General features: G+C 39.7%; 1 protein-coding gene across 3 annotated transcripts in view; it reads left to right on the forward strand.

Moving 5' to 3' along the window:
- TUT7 (terminal uridylyl transferase 7) overlaps positions 1-16,300 on the forward strand; it is a 52,894-nt gene that overhangs the window by 18,104 nt on the left and 18,490 nt on the right. The window contains exons 11-21 of one of the 3 annotated variants that reach the window (XM_064291156.1): positions 2,564-2,744; positions 4,152-5,242; positions 5,747-5,897; positions 7,292-7,378; positions 7,989-8,089; positions 9,744-9,801; positions 11,929-12,032; positions 12,494-12,583; positions 13,288-13,401; positions 13,563-13,640; positions 14,538-14,715. In XM_064291156.1, coding sequence (XP_064147226.1) covers positions 2,564-2,744; positions 4,152-5,242; positions 5,747-5,897; positions 7,292-7,378; positions 7,989-8,089; positions 9,744-9,801; positions 11,929-12,032; positions 12,494-12,583; positions 13,288-13,401; positions 13,563-13,640; positions 14,538-14,715 — 2,233 coding nt within the window. The remainder of the gene's footprint in view (positions 1-2,563; positions 2,745-4,151; positions 5,243-5,746; positions 5,898-7,291; positions 7,379-7,988; positions 8,090-9,743; positions 9,802-11,928; positions 12,033-12,493; positions 12,584-13,287; positions 13,402-13,562; positions 13,641-14,537; positions 14,716-16,300) is intronic. The other 2 variants (XM_064291158.1, XM_064291159.1) reach the window with 2 other exon arrangements.

Here is a 16,300-nt window from a genome sequence, read left to right on the forward strand (position 1 = left end):
AAATTTAATTGAACTCAAATTACAAAGTAACAGTGAATAAGTATATGATTTAAATGTACTTGTCTTCATACCCTTGGGGTGGGAAGAATTTATTTATGAACAAGGAAAGAATTGCCAATAGAATTTCAAAGAAAAATCTGTGCAATATAATTAAACTAGTAATAAGAATAGGATTCTGTCCCAAATTTGGGAATGGCCCCTATCCATGACCCTTTGGGGTAAAATGACACTAATACCCACAAAATAACTTTAGAGACCAAGATTCACAAACAAGCCATACACGAACAAGTCATGTCACTCTTCCAGTCCATAGTTTACTCATGTCTAAAAGGAAGAGGTTATGGTAAATCATGGATTTTTTTAGTTCGTGTTTTCTAGAATCCCTGAGCATAGAGGAAAAGAAGGGAGGTGGAGCCACCCTACCCCTGCAGCCACCAGAATAGCAACGCTTTTCTGATTTCTACCTTGGGGGTCCAGTAGTGGATAAGATACAGGTGGTGAAGTCGGAATATAGGTATTCATATTCCAAACCCTCCCATTTTCATACCCCAAGCCCTCCCATTTCCTAGCTTGTTCTTGGGCACCTTACTTAATTAACCTTTCGGTGCTCCAGTTTCCTCACCTGTAAATTGGCATAACATGGTACCCTCTCATAGGGTTATTAATTTATAGAAGGCTTAGCTCAGTGCCAAGCATGTGGTAAGCACTTAAGGAACCTTAGCTGTAGTTGTTGTTTCATTTGAAAAAGAAAGTGTTCTCTACTGAGAAAAAAAAAAAAAGTTTACTAGTAGCCTAGATACTCCCAAGGTCTGTTTAGTTCATGTTGTGATATTATTCAAGTCATTTCAGTGAGATGCTTAAAGTTACTTAATTCTGAAAGAGGTTTGTGGATAAAGAGGTGAAACTCACGGCTTTCAGTTTCTGGAGGTTTTCTTTGTGTCCTCATCTGTAGTGGTTGGGACCTGAACAACTTCGGTTTTCAAGCACATCTGCTTTGTAAATCTATCAGATGACTGTATCTTATTTGATGGAACCTTTGTGGTTGGTATTTAGTGATTAATAAAATGCCATACCACTAGTTTTGAAGCTTGATATTATAAAGTGAGATTGCAAACAGTTGGTATATCTTGGAAAAAAAATTTTTTTTTTACTGTGAATTACAGGGATAAGGTGAAGGAAAAGCTATTGCTATAAATCCAATGAAATATTTTTACATTTTATGGTATCTGGAGAGATTAATCCTGCTTCCGCTTCTGAAATTGAGAGAGAGCTAGATGTTGTTGAGATTGCATAGTATGGTGAAAGGTACTATACTGGGACCGGGAAATGTTATCCCACCACTGACTAGCGGAGTGACCCTCTGACCTGTCGTCTGAACTCGATGGGCTTCAGTTCCCTCTCCTTGTAAATAAGGGAGTTGAACTGGAGTACCTCATGGGAGCATCTTGCAGTTTCTGTCATGTTTCAATGATATAAAGATTTCTTGTATGTAAAAAGGCTATAGCTAAGTGAGAAAATACAGACAACCCAGTCTGTCAGATGGTCTCCCTTGCTTCTGATTTAATCCCCATAACTATCCTGTGTTATAGGTGGTATCATCCCTACTCTGCAGATAATGATAGCGACCACTTTTTGAACACTGTGTGCCAGGCACTGTCCTAAGCACTTTACAGACATTATCTCATTCAGTCCTCCCAACAACCCTATGAGGTGGGTACTGTTATCCCATTTTTCAGATGAGGAAACCAAGCTTTAGATAGGTTATGTACCTTGACCAGGATCTTACACAGCTAGTTGGATTTCACACCTAAGCTTGTCTATTCCCAAGCCAGTTCTCTTAGCTACTGTGCTCTACTGCCAGCCTGAGAATGAAGAAGCTAAGTCACTGTGGAGTGGCAGAATCAGTATTTGGACCCAGTTTTTTTTTCTATTCAGAGTCCCATGTGCTTTCTAATGTAGTACATCACGGGATGTTACAATTTAAGATTTATGACTGTGATAGTCATGACTGAACTGTAGTCTATGACAGTACTAGTCCTGCAAATCTGTGACTAGTATCAGTTTCTGATATCAACGCTCAGCTTTAAAAGTAATTGCCACTAGCAGATTCCGTGTGCTTGTGTGGTTTATTGAGGCAAGTGAGAGGAGCTTTTTCCCTTTTTCTCAGCACATTTAGCTGCTGTCATTCTCTGTGTGTCTGTAACTGTTTACAGGTGCCCTCAAGCAGCAGGAACAGGAAGAGTTCAGTGCTGAGAGTGTTAGGAACCCATGCACAGTCCTCTCCCCCATTACTAATCTTTCAAAACTGAAAGAAGAGCTCTCTGTTTAAATAAAACTGACCCTGTCTACTCCTATGATAACGACTCTGTTAACATACTATAAACCCAAGGGCACAGTGAAGTAATACTGTTTTCCAGCAAGCAAAATAGAACATGGAATTTGATTCATGTTGTCGTGGCTAAGATTTTTCGGATTTTTTAATTTGATACTTGGGTGATCACTCATTTTTCAGATTGCGCTGACCTCCGAGATAACCTGTATGTTTTCTCTTTGCTGTTAATAGGTACCATTGATATTTGATTTAAAGCACCAGCCTTCAGTACCAGTTGGGCAGCTCTGGGTGGAATTGCTTCGATTCTATGCTTTAGAATTTAATTTGGCTGATTTAGTGATAAGCATACGTGTCAAAGAATCTGTATCTCGTGAATCAAAGGACTGGCCCAAAAAGCGCATTGCCGTTGAAGGTATCTGAAAATGTTTACCTTTAACTCCCCCCTTTTTTCCCCCACCAAAGGCACCAGTCTAACAGCATGCCTTTTATTTCAGTCTCTTCTCAGCTCCTATGTGTAAGGTAGGCCTGGTCTCAGGTGAAATAAGTAGTCAGAATCCTGCATGTGTTTCACTGAGTCACTCCAAGGATCCAAACATTTCATCCTGCATTTTTTAAATGCCACAACAAAACACCTTAGTTACTTAAGCAGCTAAAATAATGGCTGGACAAGTCTTGCTTTCTTTGTAAATTGCTTAACAACTTAAAAGCATCCAAGTGTTTCCCAGCGATGTGTGAACTCCCCCTTCCTCTTCACTGTTCTGACTTGTGGATTTTAAATTCAGTACTTTCGTGGTTGGTTGTTGATGTTGTTTAGTTTTGCAAAGATAAGGAAAATACTGTCCCTGGAAAGATAATAATCTAAATTACCTGGGTATCTATGCTTAGCTGGATTCCTCTCCATAGAGGGAAAGAATAGTTATTTATGAAAGGTCTGCGATAACATTTAGAACTTATTCATAAAAACACTTCCTTAGCGAAGGCTCATTCTGTGGAAACTACGCTATAAAAGACGCACTGATAAGCTCTGGAGACTTCGTTAACAGGACTAGCTCTTCTTGGCTTTTCAAAGTCAGGAGGTTGAAACCCCTCTAGAAATCTTAATTCTCCTCCTTTAAGCAATTTTAAGAACCTCCTCAATGGAATTCTCTTACATTTGCTTGATTTTTTTTTTTTTTCAAGCTTTCTGTTGCATAAGAGGGTTTTTTTGCATAAATTCTGTGTGCAGTCATGGGGATCTCACATTTTTAAACCCTCCCCTGCAGTTTCTGTGGCTCAGCTCTTCTGGCCTATTGCCTAACCCGCTGGAGTTCTAGGGGAGGAGAAAAGATTGAGAGAAGTGGTGTCTCCTCCTGGTGCCTCCCTCTCGCCCCTGAAACTCAGTCCAGCCAGTTCAGTGATGGGGCTCCCCAGGGCAGAAGAGTGGAGGTAAGCTCTACAAAGCACAGGGCCTGGCTGAGTGGGGAGGCAGAGCCCTCAGCAGTGCCTGCCGGGAAGACCTCCCTTCCCGAGGGCACAAGAGCCAGGCCGGTGGCCGTCTACTCTACCTCCACAGTCACAGAGCAAAATAGCAAAGGGGCACTGGTTCTGAGCAGAGTGGCTTCTCTTCTTAGAGAAGATACTTAAGAAAACATGTCTTGTTTCTTTTTGATCCCTTCAACTGTTTTTTCTTGCTCCCCACCTGTTTTTTTTTTTTTTTTAAAGCATATAGAATACATGATAACCTTTGCTATTTATTTATTGTCCGATTTTATCAATAGCCAGTTAATTTTTAAAACACAAAATACAAATGTGTGACATAGTGGATTTTATTTTGTTACAGATCCCTACTCTGTTAAAAGGAATGTGGCGAGGACCCTAAATAATCAACCTGTGTTTGAATATGTCCTTCATTGCTTAAGAACAACATATAAATATTTTGCTCTTCCACATAAAATTACAAAATCCAGCCTTCTAAAGCCTGTGAGTGCAGTTACAGGCATTTCAGAACATTCTAAAGAAGTAACAAATCATGATCCAGGTGTACAAGCAGAAGGTGACAAGTTTAAAAACTCAGTTTTGGCCCAGGGTCCTGGTGCTATGAAACCATCTGCAGACACAGCCAAGGTACAGCCACTTGCTCTTAAACAGCCTGCTGATCACTTTGGAGGCCCAGCAACAGAGGAAATGGGGAACATGCACATTGACATAAGCCTGGAAAATTCCGACTGTGTCGAGGCAGAGGCAACTTGTGGTGATCCAGAGGACGTTACTGCGCACTGTCAAGAAACAGGAGGTGAACAGGAGAAATTAAAAATTGAAAGGGAGGGCCAGCATCATCTGACTGCTCATGGTCAAGATTTAAACAGCAACAAACATGGAGAACTTGCTATCTGTGGCAGCACACATAGCGAGACGGACAGGACTTTGGATTTAGAAGGTTTCCGAAATGTTACAGTCCGGGGGCGTGATGGATTTGTTACTATAGTTGTCAAGACCGATGTTGACGAAGAAAGCATAGAAGGTACGGATGAACTAGAAGACTCTCTAAACCACTTTGCCCCTTCAGTACAGAGCCAGACATCAGAAATCATTCACTCTGAAGAAGAGGAGGAAGATGAGGAGGAGGAAGAGGAGCCCAGGCTCACCATTCACCAAAGGGAAGATGAGGATGGCATTGCTAACGAAGATGAGTTAGACAACACCTACACTGGGTCGGGGGAGGAGGACGCCGTGTCTGAAGAGGATGAGGAATTGGGCGAGGCTGCCAAGGATGAAGACTTGAGAGAATGTGGGGAACAAGCAGATGGAACTGTGCTTGTGGAACTGAATAAAATAAGTCTTAAGGAAAAAAACGAACATGAGGAAAATTCAGCTGAGGACCAGTCTGCTCTCTTTTATGAATTTAGTAAACTTATCTTCACCAAAGGCAAGGTAATCAGTGCCACTACAAGACAGAGCAATTGTGAGGATGGAGCAGTACTGGGCGGTGTTTCAGTCTATTGTGCATGGGGTCACTGTGGGTCAGAGCCAGCTCAACAGCACCTAATAACACTAGACATAGAGCTAGGGGATTTTAATGCGTGGAATTTCAGTTTTCATATACTAGAACAGGGCTTTCCCCACCTTGTAGTGGTTAATGAGTTGATGTTTCATTGTAATACAACCCCTTGGTACACTTCCCTTCTTAACATTCATAGGAGTTTGAGTAAGAGAAAGGAGATACTGTTAGCAGTGAAAATAACTGCCTTTTTCTCCTGAGTGTACCTACGGGCGTCCCCCACTCTCAGCTGGCATACAGTAGCTGCATGTTATTATTTTCAGTATTGTAAAGTGGAGACTAGAATGTATCCTTTAAGAAAAATGTTCAAGAATCTCTTTGCTTGGTTTGGGAGAGTTTTCTCTCAAGTCTGGTTTTGCTTTTCCATGTCCCTGCAGTCTCCTACTGTGGTGTGCAGTTTATGCAAACGAGAGGGTCATCTAAAGAAGGACTGTCCTGAAGACTTCAAACGAATCCAGCTGGAGCCACTGCCACCATTAACACCCAAATTTTCAAGTATCCTAGATCAAGTTTGCATCCAGTGTTACAGTAAGTTGTTCACATTTCTTTTGCTTTGTCAAAATAGTAAATTGACATTAACTCGAGTCATCTGAATCACTAACCTGTAACGTCCGTAAGGTCTTAAGGACTAAGTCTGTTCCATTCTCCATTATATCCACAGTGGTCTGTTTAATGCCTGCCCGTTCAACACGTGCGTTAAATAATTGTCGAAGAAGGGAGGGAGGACAGATTCTTTTACTCTTGAGGTTAGAGTACTAGTATTTCCCAACTGGCTTCCCTTGGAATTCTTCTAGGTGCAGTTTGATAGTAGTTTGGAACAATAGATGCTTCACAGGCCAAGTAGGGAATAGCCCTGCACACTGCCCTTCTGTAGGAGTTTACTGGGCACGTTAGCATAATACGGTTTCTGAGAAATAGTATAATTTTTAAATCCTATCTGACTCTTTGGTCCAGTGTTTTCAGATTTTGCACGTGGAATACTTTTTAATTAACAGTAATTAATAGCCCTCATGGAGCCCTGGTGGCACAGTAATTAAGGGCACAACCAAAAGGTCAGTAGTTCGAATCCACCAGCCTCCTTGGAAACCCTACAGGGCAATTCTACTTTGTCCTTTAAGGTCGCTATGAGTCAGAATTGACCTGACGGCAACGAGTTTGGGGTTTTTTTGTTTTGTTTTTGGAATAGCCAACATAACAGCCTTTTAAAGAAGACTAGTTTGGGGAAGCATTGGTATACAGAGGACTTAAAGTTCTACAAAAAAAAAAAATATTTAAAAGAGAGGCATGTGGTTGCTTGGAGTAGAAGAACCTTAATACATCAGATAACTACATTTTGACATGTCCACTTGTGCCAAAAGATACTTGTTTTAAATCAGTGGTTTTTTTTTTTTTGAACCATTTTGGAGGTTATGAGCTATGAAAAAAACTGGGTTATCCCAAGACAAAAATACATGCAGTGAAACCTGTGAGAGCCAGAACTCAGTAGGTCTGCCTTGTTTTTTGGTTCTTGCATGATTCCTGTCGCTCATTTTAGTGGAACATATTTGAGTTTTCCTTCTCTGACAGGTTTCTGCATTACATAGGTTCCAGCTTTCCCAGATTTTATGGTGTGTACATACACGCAAACTTGTATTTACACCCTGAAGACCACCTTTATAGACCACTGTGGCAGGTGGGGGGGTGTGGGTCTCTGAAACCCAGGTGCAGAACTTTGTTCAGATTAGTTTCCATTTCAAGAGCAGTCTTTAAGAAAAAGGTATCCTCTTTATTTTGCAGCGCTAATGTTGTCTACCAAGAAGACACAAAATTTAGGGTTTTTTTGAAGCTTATTTTATTGTATAGAAGATACCATTATATTTCAGCTTTTCCAGGAATGTCAGTAGTCCTTTTTTTTCCTGAATGTGTCTGTTTATTCTAAACAGAGGATTTTTCTCCAACAACTTCAGAAGATCAGACTCGTGAGCATATTCGGCAAAACCTAGAAAGTTTCATAAGACAAGAGTTTCCAGGTAAATCATTTTTAAGAAAAGAAAGGTAGCGTGACCTTTCAGAATGAGTGCTTGAGTTGTAAGCACATTAATTTTGAGAATATAAAGTAATTTTTGGTGATGGCGGGCCCAGGGTTCGGCTGTTTTTTGTGGTATACCTAGGATGGTCTTTGCCTGCCAAATCTGAGTTTGCCAACCAAGAAGGCAGTACAAATGTACTGTTTCTATTAGCAGATGCCATTAAGTGAATCTCATCTAGTGATATATTTAGTCAGAGTTCACAGCTCCAAAAAGTGAACTTGTTTAGAAGGTAGTAAGCTTACATTATCAAAGGCATTGAGGTGATCTGCGTATTCCTTGAAACGTTCTTGGATTTGAGAGTAAAGCGGCACGTGGTTATCTTTTATGCCATGTATACCTTGTATTTTGGGTTTTTTACCTTGTATTTAATTATAGTCAACTTTGAGAGAAAAAAAATTAGAATAAATGACTGCTTAATAGAACATCATAATTATGAGATTAAGTGGAATAGTTAACAACTGGATATTTTTGATTCGTGGGGGGGCCATTTTGATCAGAAAATTAAATGTACTCAGGTAATTAGTTATTACTTTTCATATATCCCTAACAGGAACTAAATTGAGCTTGTTTGGCTCCTCCAGAAATGGATTTGGGTTCAAACAGAGTGACCTCGACGTCTGTATGACGATTAACGGACATGAGACTGCTGAGGTACCGTGACCACATAAAACTTCTATTTGCTCTTGGCAGTGTCATTTGACCAGCCTTAACTGACAGTGCAGCTCGGAGTTTTCCAGATTTCTGCAGGGCGTACCAGTCTGTCTGGCCAAATACATTAAGAAGAAGCTTAGAGATAAACGTGAGGAGGAGAAAGCACTAGATCTTCAATCTGTAGTACAAAAGGGATTTGAAAGCAACATTTGGAAATTCTGCAAAGTGAAGCCAGCCCTTGTGTTGTCCCATTGGCATGGCCACTTGGCTGATTTTGAGGCACACACCCCACAAGGGTATCTGTGATGCTTTTTACCAGGCAGGCAATGTGGTACATTGACAAGAGTGCTAAATGTATAGGACAAAGACCTGGATTTGAGACAGACTTGGTTTTGTCAGTGCCTAAACATGTGGTCTTGAGTAGATCACCAAAAAATGGAAATAGTAATTTCTGTTCTTAGAAAATTGTGCATATCACCTTGGATCAAGTGTGTCAGGATTCAGAGAACTAGGGCCTGTGGACCAAATTCAGCCCACGGCCTGTTTTTGTAAATAAAGTTTTATTGCCACACAGCTATGCCCACTAATTTGCATATTGTCTGTGGCTGCCTTCACTCTGTAACTGCAAAGCTGAGTAGTTGTAACAGGCTGTTTGGCCCACAAAGCTGAAAATATTTACTCTGTAGCCCTTTACAGAAAAAGCTTGCTGGCCCCTGAAATATATGAAAGCATTTATGGAACATAAAGTACTGTATAAAGTCTGAGAAAATATTAAGCTTTTTTTTTTTTTTTTTTTGCTTTTAGTAACAGTCCAGATGATATATATATATGCAAATGAGTGATGCAGCAAATTGATCAAGATATTTTTATACCTGCTTTTAGTTTCAAGTCTTTGTCTTATGAAGATGTATCTGATTTGGGAAAATAGCCAAAAGTTATCTAGCTTGAGTTTCATGAATAAAGTTGATAAGAAAGCTTGGGTCCCACACGTGGAATGACCTTTTTATACCCCCTCAAAATTGGTTTTTTGTATAGCTTATAAATGAGTTTTGAGGGCATTTCCAAAGTAAAATGTCAAATATGTTTTAGAATGTATATAACCATCAAAAGGTAGTTAAGTATGATTTTTTGAACTAGTAATCATATTTCTATATGACTTTATTTTTGGCTAGCCCTGTGGGGAAATAATGTGAGCATAATCACTCTCCACAGCAATTCACAGCTCTTAGTTAAACTATAATGAAGGTTTAGTTGAAACAAGGAGCACGGGGCACAGAAGCCCCTCTTATTTATTCTGGCGCCCAGGATACCGACGAGTGATATTACGTAGTGGGGAAGAATGGAGGTTCCTGCCCATCTTTCCGAGACTGTGCGGGCGCTCTAGGCCCACAGGGTTCCTGCCCAGTTTTACCCTTTTTTGCACCTACAAAAGCACTTAGTAAATAGGGTGTTCAGTAGTTTTTCTATCCGTACGGTATTTCCTGTGAATACTGATCCCCTACTACCTCTGATGTTTGCCTAACAGGGAACAGTGTACATAGGATGAGTTGAAACTAGTTCTATTATTTCTGAAGATAATGGAAGCTATTTATGACCAGGTTTAAGAACCTGTCTTCCGTTTTTTATTCAGTACTTCATGCCATCTTTGTTGCAGGGGTTGGACTGTGTAAGAACTATTGAAGAATTAGCAAGATTCCTCAGAAAACATTCAGGTACCTCTATAAACTTTTTTTAATAGCATTTTACGTACTTAGAATTTACTAATGCCAGTGAAGCAGTATAATGCTGAATTACAGCGTATTTGCAGCATTGGTGTCTTAAAAAATTGTCTGTGAATAAGTGTGAAGCCCTGAGGAATTGGTGATTTGTGTGCATTTTGTTGCCTAGTGCAGTTTTATTTCAAGACAAAGCATATACCAGACAGGCAAGAAATTCTGGGAGTGATCTGGCCTTATCAACATTGTACAAAGGAAAGTGTAAGTGTCTCTCCCAGATGCGTAAAGTGTAATGGGAAACACTCCGGACTGGGACTGCAGATTGTATTTGCAGCTTTTCTGTTCAACAGGCTGTGTGACCCTGAACAAGTCACCTAACTTCACTCGATCTCTTTCTCCTCACCTATAAATTGAGAAAAATGAAACAGATAATTAAGTGCAGGGCCTAGCATAGTCCACCAAATGAAAAAAGAATGAACTCATTGCCATCCAGTTTATTCCAACGCATAACAACCCTATAGGACAGAGTAGAACTGTCCCACAAGGTTTCCAAGGAGCAGCTGGTGGGTTCGAACTACTGACCTTTTTGGTCAGCAGGCAAGCTCTTAACCACTACAAAGTACTCCAGTGAATATGTGCTTCCTTTCCCTTCTTCCACCAGCATGAGTCAGATTTCTTCTATCTTCCCTACAGACTTTTTTTTTCTGAAATTTCTTCTATCTTCTACATAGACATTTCTCCTGCATTCTAGAATACTGTCTGTCTACCTTCTAGATACCACCATGTAGCTACCAGCAGAAATGCACACTCAGTCATCTCAGAATGAACTCATCTTTCTCTTTACCACCTCCGTGGTCCCGCAGCCACACCGCCATTTCCTGCCCTTCTTTCTGAATCCCTTTTCTTGGCTTTTGAGTCAACAAAATGTGTGAAGTGTTAATTAGCTTGTCCTCGACTATGTACAGAAGTTTGGAGTCAGTCATACTTAGATTTGAATCTCAGCTGCACCTTCCTAAGCAAGTCATTTAATTTCTCTGAGCTTCTATTTCCTCTTAAGTGGAAGTGATAAAGCCTTGGGAGGTAATGTTTAGTTCTAAAGGTCCTTTGCATATACCTTTTACATACGAGGTGCTCAGTAAATGGTAATTTCTACTGTTAAAGCCCCCGTTCCCTTATCACCCTACCCCCACCTCCGTTTGCTTTTCCACTGCCACCCCGAGAGTTCAAGCCCAGTCATTTTTCATAAGTAGTCACCCTGCCTCCATTCCTGTGCCTCCAGTCTGTCCATTGCCAGGAGCATCGTCTGGGTGGATGTGACCAGTGATCCTCTCCAACGTATGCTGGCTTATTGGCTTCTCTTTTTTTCCTCAGGATACTTCTTAGCAGGATATATACATTCTTTATTTGGGTTCTTCTCAATTTCTACCCCATCTCTTATTATTCCTCTCCCTCAAATCTGTTCTCCAGCCAGTACAATTGCATGGAAGTTCCTTGAATGTGCCATTTTATTTGGGCGTGTACCCTTTTCATGTGCAGTTTTCCTTGCCTGCTAAGTCCCCTCAACTCCACTTTTTGCCTGTTGTTCTCTTTGAACGCCTGTTTCGGGGGGGAAAAAAACATACATAGTTCTCTCCTCTCCCATTGGTATTGATTTTTTTTTTTTTTTTTTACTACTTTGTAATTTCTAGCTCCAGGGTAAGTAGCTTGTTTTGATGATTCAGATGACTGCACCGTTGACTTTTCTCTAAATTAAATATGCTCATATGGACAAATAGGCAGACCCCATATAAGCCAGACTCTAGTACTTTCCTCTGTTTTGGTGTTTATCAGAGTGACACCCCCCCCCACACACACACATGCATACCTGATCCAGTAAATTGCTGGAAGGCAATGACAGCCTTGTTCATGCCTATAGTTCAAATACTGATCTGCTAAACAAAATGTAAACTTTGCCAGAAGTCTTCCCAGACCTTTGTTGATAGCAGAGAATTCTTTGACTAGCCCTCGGTGAATGCAGTGACACAGGCCAAAGTTAGGTTTACAAGGTTTTATATTACAGTATTAGCATACAAACCAGTTATATCCCCCAGGTGTTGTATTGATATGATCTTATTTCCCAACCAGGTCTGAGAAACATCTTACCTATTACAACAGCAAAGGTGCCAATTGTAAAGTTTATCCATTCAAGAAGTGGTCTGGAAGTGGATATCAGTCTGTATAACACATTGGTAAGATTTTCTCCAGGATTTTTCTTTAGGAAGGTTAAGGAGAACAAATGTCTCTGAACTTAGAAAATCTTCAAGTTGAATGAGCCATTCATTTTATGTTACTCGTTCTTTCAGCATTTATTTAGTGAGTACTTGCTATGTCAGACAGTATTCTGAGACTGGACATATAACAGCATTAAATTAACCTTAGTATTCATTCTAATAGCCCTTATTTTCTGGGAGATGTTCAGACTGAAAACACATTAACAGAGTGTGAGTCATGAAATCAGATGTTACCTATAATTCTTAGTTATTATCTGTTAAATTATGAAGTTTACCTTTGGGGAAAAAATAAACTAACTTCAATCTTAATGTCTTCTTAAAATGGATCACAATGTAAACCTTGTATTGCCAGAATATTCTATTTTAAAATTTTTTTCTTCTAACTGATAACCTTATAGAGTAATTTTTCCTTTTAACAGGCCCTTCACAATACAAGGCTCTTAGCTGCTTATTCAGCCATCGACCCCAGAGTGAAATACTTGTGCTATACCATGAAAGTATTTACAAAGGTGAGTACCCTTCCTGTTGTGATTCATCAGGAAATTTTATTACATCTTCAAACCTTGTTAAAAACATAAGCTGTATTTTTAAAAAATCATACCAGAAACCAAACCACTTGCCACCGAGTCAATTTCTACTCATAGCAACCCTGTCTGACCAAATAGAACCCCCCCAGGGGTTTCCAAGGCTGGGAACCTTTATAGAAGCAGGTTGCCACATCTTTCTCCCACAGAGCAACTGATGGTTTCAAACCACCAACCTTTTGGTTAGTAGCCAAGTGTTTAACCACTGCACCACTGGGACTCCTTCAAAGAATCATAGAGTTTCCAAGGAGCACTTGGTGGATTCAAACTGCTGACCTTGTAGCTCTTGACCACTACATCACCAGGGTTTCTGTTAAAGAACCATAGCCATGTCAAATTCATCCCGTTTTTTTTGTTTTTGGCAAGCCTGACTCAGCTAGCTACAGTTTAGTTGCTTTTTAAATTTTACATGACAGTCTAGTCTTGATTGTGGCTGATATTTTTGCTGCTTTGTTGTTATTCTGAGGTTGGTTGGTTTGACTGATTGGTTTTTTGTTCGGTTGTCATATTTTCACGTTTGAAAACGGGACTTTTATTTTAGTCCTCTAAGTAAAATCTGCCTTGCATGGCCATTCCTTACTTTTAGCAGAAAACACTGGTGATCTTTGCTTTGTTTCCTCTCCCTCTAGATGTGTGATATCGGTGATGCATCTAGAGGCAGCTTATCATCATATGCATACACTCTTATGGTGCTATATTTTCTCCAGCAGAGGAACCCACCAGTCATTCCTGTCCTTCAAGAGGTATGAATAAAAGACCTTGTATTTCTCATCTGTAAATCTCGGTGATCTCTGCTCTAAAATCCTTTGATTCTGTAGCTAAATTTTCAACTCTTTTCCTACAAGTTTTTGTTTCAATGAATTTAGTTTATACTCCAGACTAATATTTTATAAATTAATTTCAGATATATAAAGATGAAAAGAAACCTGAAATATTTGTTGATGGCTGGAATACTTACTTTTTTGATCAGATAGATGAACTGGTACGTATTTTAAGAGCAAAGATCTATTTACATCTTTGACTAAAAGTTAGCTCTTAATAGGCAGTCGTGTAGATCAGCCCTGTTACTGCTCGGCGGGTTTGTGTGTGTTATGATAGTGGGAGACTGCACACACAGGTGTTCTATTTGAAGCGGAAAACATTCTCAGACCAGGGAAGTTTCTAGGGGCTATATCCAGGATTTCTTTAATGCCTAATAAGTCCCCATAGTTAGGTAGCTTATATAGGGTCGCTGAGAGTCAGTACCTACTTGATGGCCCGTAACAACAACAAGAGCAGGTAGCTTTGTTCAAAATGAATGAATATTTGCACTTACGATTTTGTCCTGAGAGTTTGGAAAGACTTTCTTTGAGTTATAGAAACCTAGGAGTCATCAAAACTCTTGGAATTTATTTTTACTTCTTCCACCAATAGACTATGTAAGGAGGCATGGTGATGCAGTGGTTAAAGCACTTGGCTGTTAACTGAAAGATTGGTGGTTTGCACCCATCAGCCGCTCCGTGGGAGAAAGGCGACAATCTGCTTCTGTAAAGATTACAGCCTTGGAAACCCTACGGGGCAGTTCTTCTCTGTCCTTATAGGGTTGCTACGAGTTGGAATTGACTCAATGACAATGAGTTATGGGCTAACAGACTGTGTTCTCAGGCTTGGCATTTAAAACCCTGCCCTCTCCCTATCTCCAAGTCCTAGGTTAGTAGTGAATGAATTCATGTACGTTGCGTTTTACAATATGAAAGGGAAGGTATATAATCATATGTTTTATTTATTTACATTTTACTTAATTAGAAATATGTCCTAATTTATTCCCTAAGATCAAATGAATAGTCATATTAGCACTTGCGTATACAGCATGATATCCCTTGTTTCCTTTTACTTCTAGCCCGCCTATTGGCCAGAATATGGCAAAAATACAGAATCTGTTGGGCAGCTATGGTTGGGACTTCTTCGTTTCTACACAGAGAACTTTGATTTTAAAGAACATGTTATTAGCATCAGGAGAAAAAGTTTGCTTACAACTTTTAAGAAACAGTGGACCTCAAAATACATTGTTATTGAAGGTACAGATAAAACCCAACTTAAAATTGAATCAAATGTAGAGTTTTCACTCTGAGGGCAATGCCGTTCATCCTTACGGAGCTCTTGGGACTGCTGTGGTCTGCTGCTTGGATGTGCAGTGCAGCCGCCTGGCAGCCGTCCACCCTAGGCAGGCTTGTCCCTTTGCAGCCTGAAGAATTTTCAGTGATTGGTGCCTGCATTTGGGGCCTCTCACAAACCTGAAAGTCTTTGTGCACTGTGACAAATCTTTTACTGTTGTTGGACATGTCCTGGAAAATAAGCCATCTTCAAGAGAGTAGGATTTTCTTTTTTAAAGCTTCTTAATTGAGGGTTTGAAGAGTACACTAAACTTTCAAGGTCCTTGTTTGCTCTTGATGGAGGAACTTACCTACTAATGATTATATGTCAATTTTGGGTGTACTGAGGCCTTTTCTTTCTCCACCTGAACGTGAGACTGCAAGGAGCCATTAATGTTTATAGTTGATGACTTGTTCTCAGTTTGTGGGCTTTTACTTTTAAAAGGACAAAATGGAGTTAAAATACTTACAACTGACCTCAGAAATGGCTTAAGAAATATTTTGTTAATTTTAATAGTATTCTTTTTTTTTTTTTTAATAACATCAGCCAAGTAAAATGATGTGTTTCTCTAGGCTGTGCTTTCCTCATTCCTTCTACCTATTGACGGTATTAAAATATGTGAAACATTTGGAAAATGAAATTTAACTTTCTAGGATCTCATACGTCAAATACATAGAACTTCATTTTATTTCTTTTCCTCACCACAGTGCTTTCTTATGGTCTGACCATTAACGTTTTGTTTTAACTTTTCAACCCTTATCTTTGGCTTTTTAATTTTCGCAATCCTTTCAAATGAGCACTTAGTGATAGACTTAGTTAGAAAGACTTTCTACATGCTTATGATAGAACCGAGGAATTTCAATGGTAGTGGTAAAAAAAAAAAAGTGGTAGTAGTGTATTTATTGTTAAATAGTTAATACTGAGGTATTTGTACTACACAAATACCCCCACACGTGCACACATAAAATCACCATAAGAAAGCATAGTGACCATGGAATCCAGACTTTCTGGAGCCTTTGAGGCTGGATGGACCCCCAAAACTATTCCCTGAAGTCTTCTTTGAACCAATAAATAATTGGTAAAGTACAATTGCTTTGAGCATTGTGCTTTTTTAAAGAATTTTTTATATGAGATTAAGTTGACAGTGGCAACTCGAAAGATTGGATGGGAAGCTTAGGGGGTAGTGGGTTTGAGATAATGGTGGTGGAATAATGTGGAAAAAGATAGTGAGAATGTGGCACAACTTGAGAATGTAACCAGTGTCACTCAATTACACATGTAGAAGTTGTTGAAATGGTCTGTCTTTGGCTGTGTATACTTTCATCAAAAGTAAAAAAGAAAAGCATAGTGACTGACTTAAGAAGAGAGTCTTCTCATTTGTAGCAATTCTTAGAGTAGAGCTAAGCTGAGGGCAGGGCCCTGTGGTGTAAACTGTTAATGAGTCTGCATCCCAGTGTGGCCCACCTCAGTTACTGTGCCGTACAAGTGTAACCAACCACCTGAAGGAAG

The sequence above is a fragment of the Loxodonta africana genome, chromosome 9 (genome assembly GCF_030014295.1).
Source record: "Loxodonta africana isolate mLoxAfr1 chromosome 9, mLoxAfr1.hap2, whole genome shotgun sequence".
NCBI classification, from domain to species: domain Eukaryota; kingdom Metazoa; phylum Chordata; class Mammalia; order Proboscidea; family Elephantidae; genus Loxodonta; species Loxodonta africana.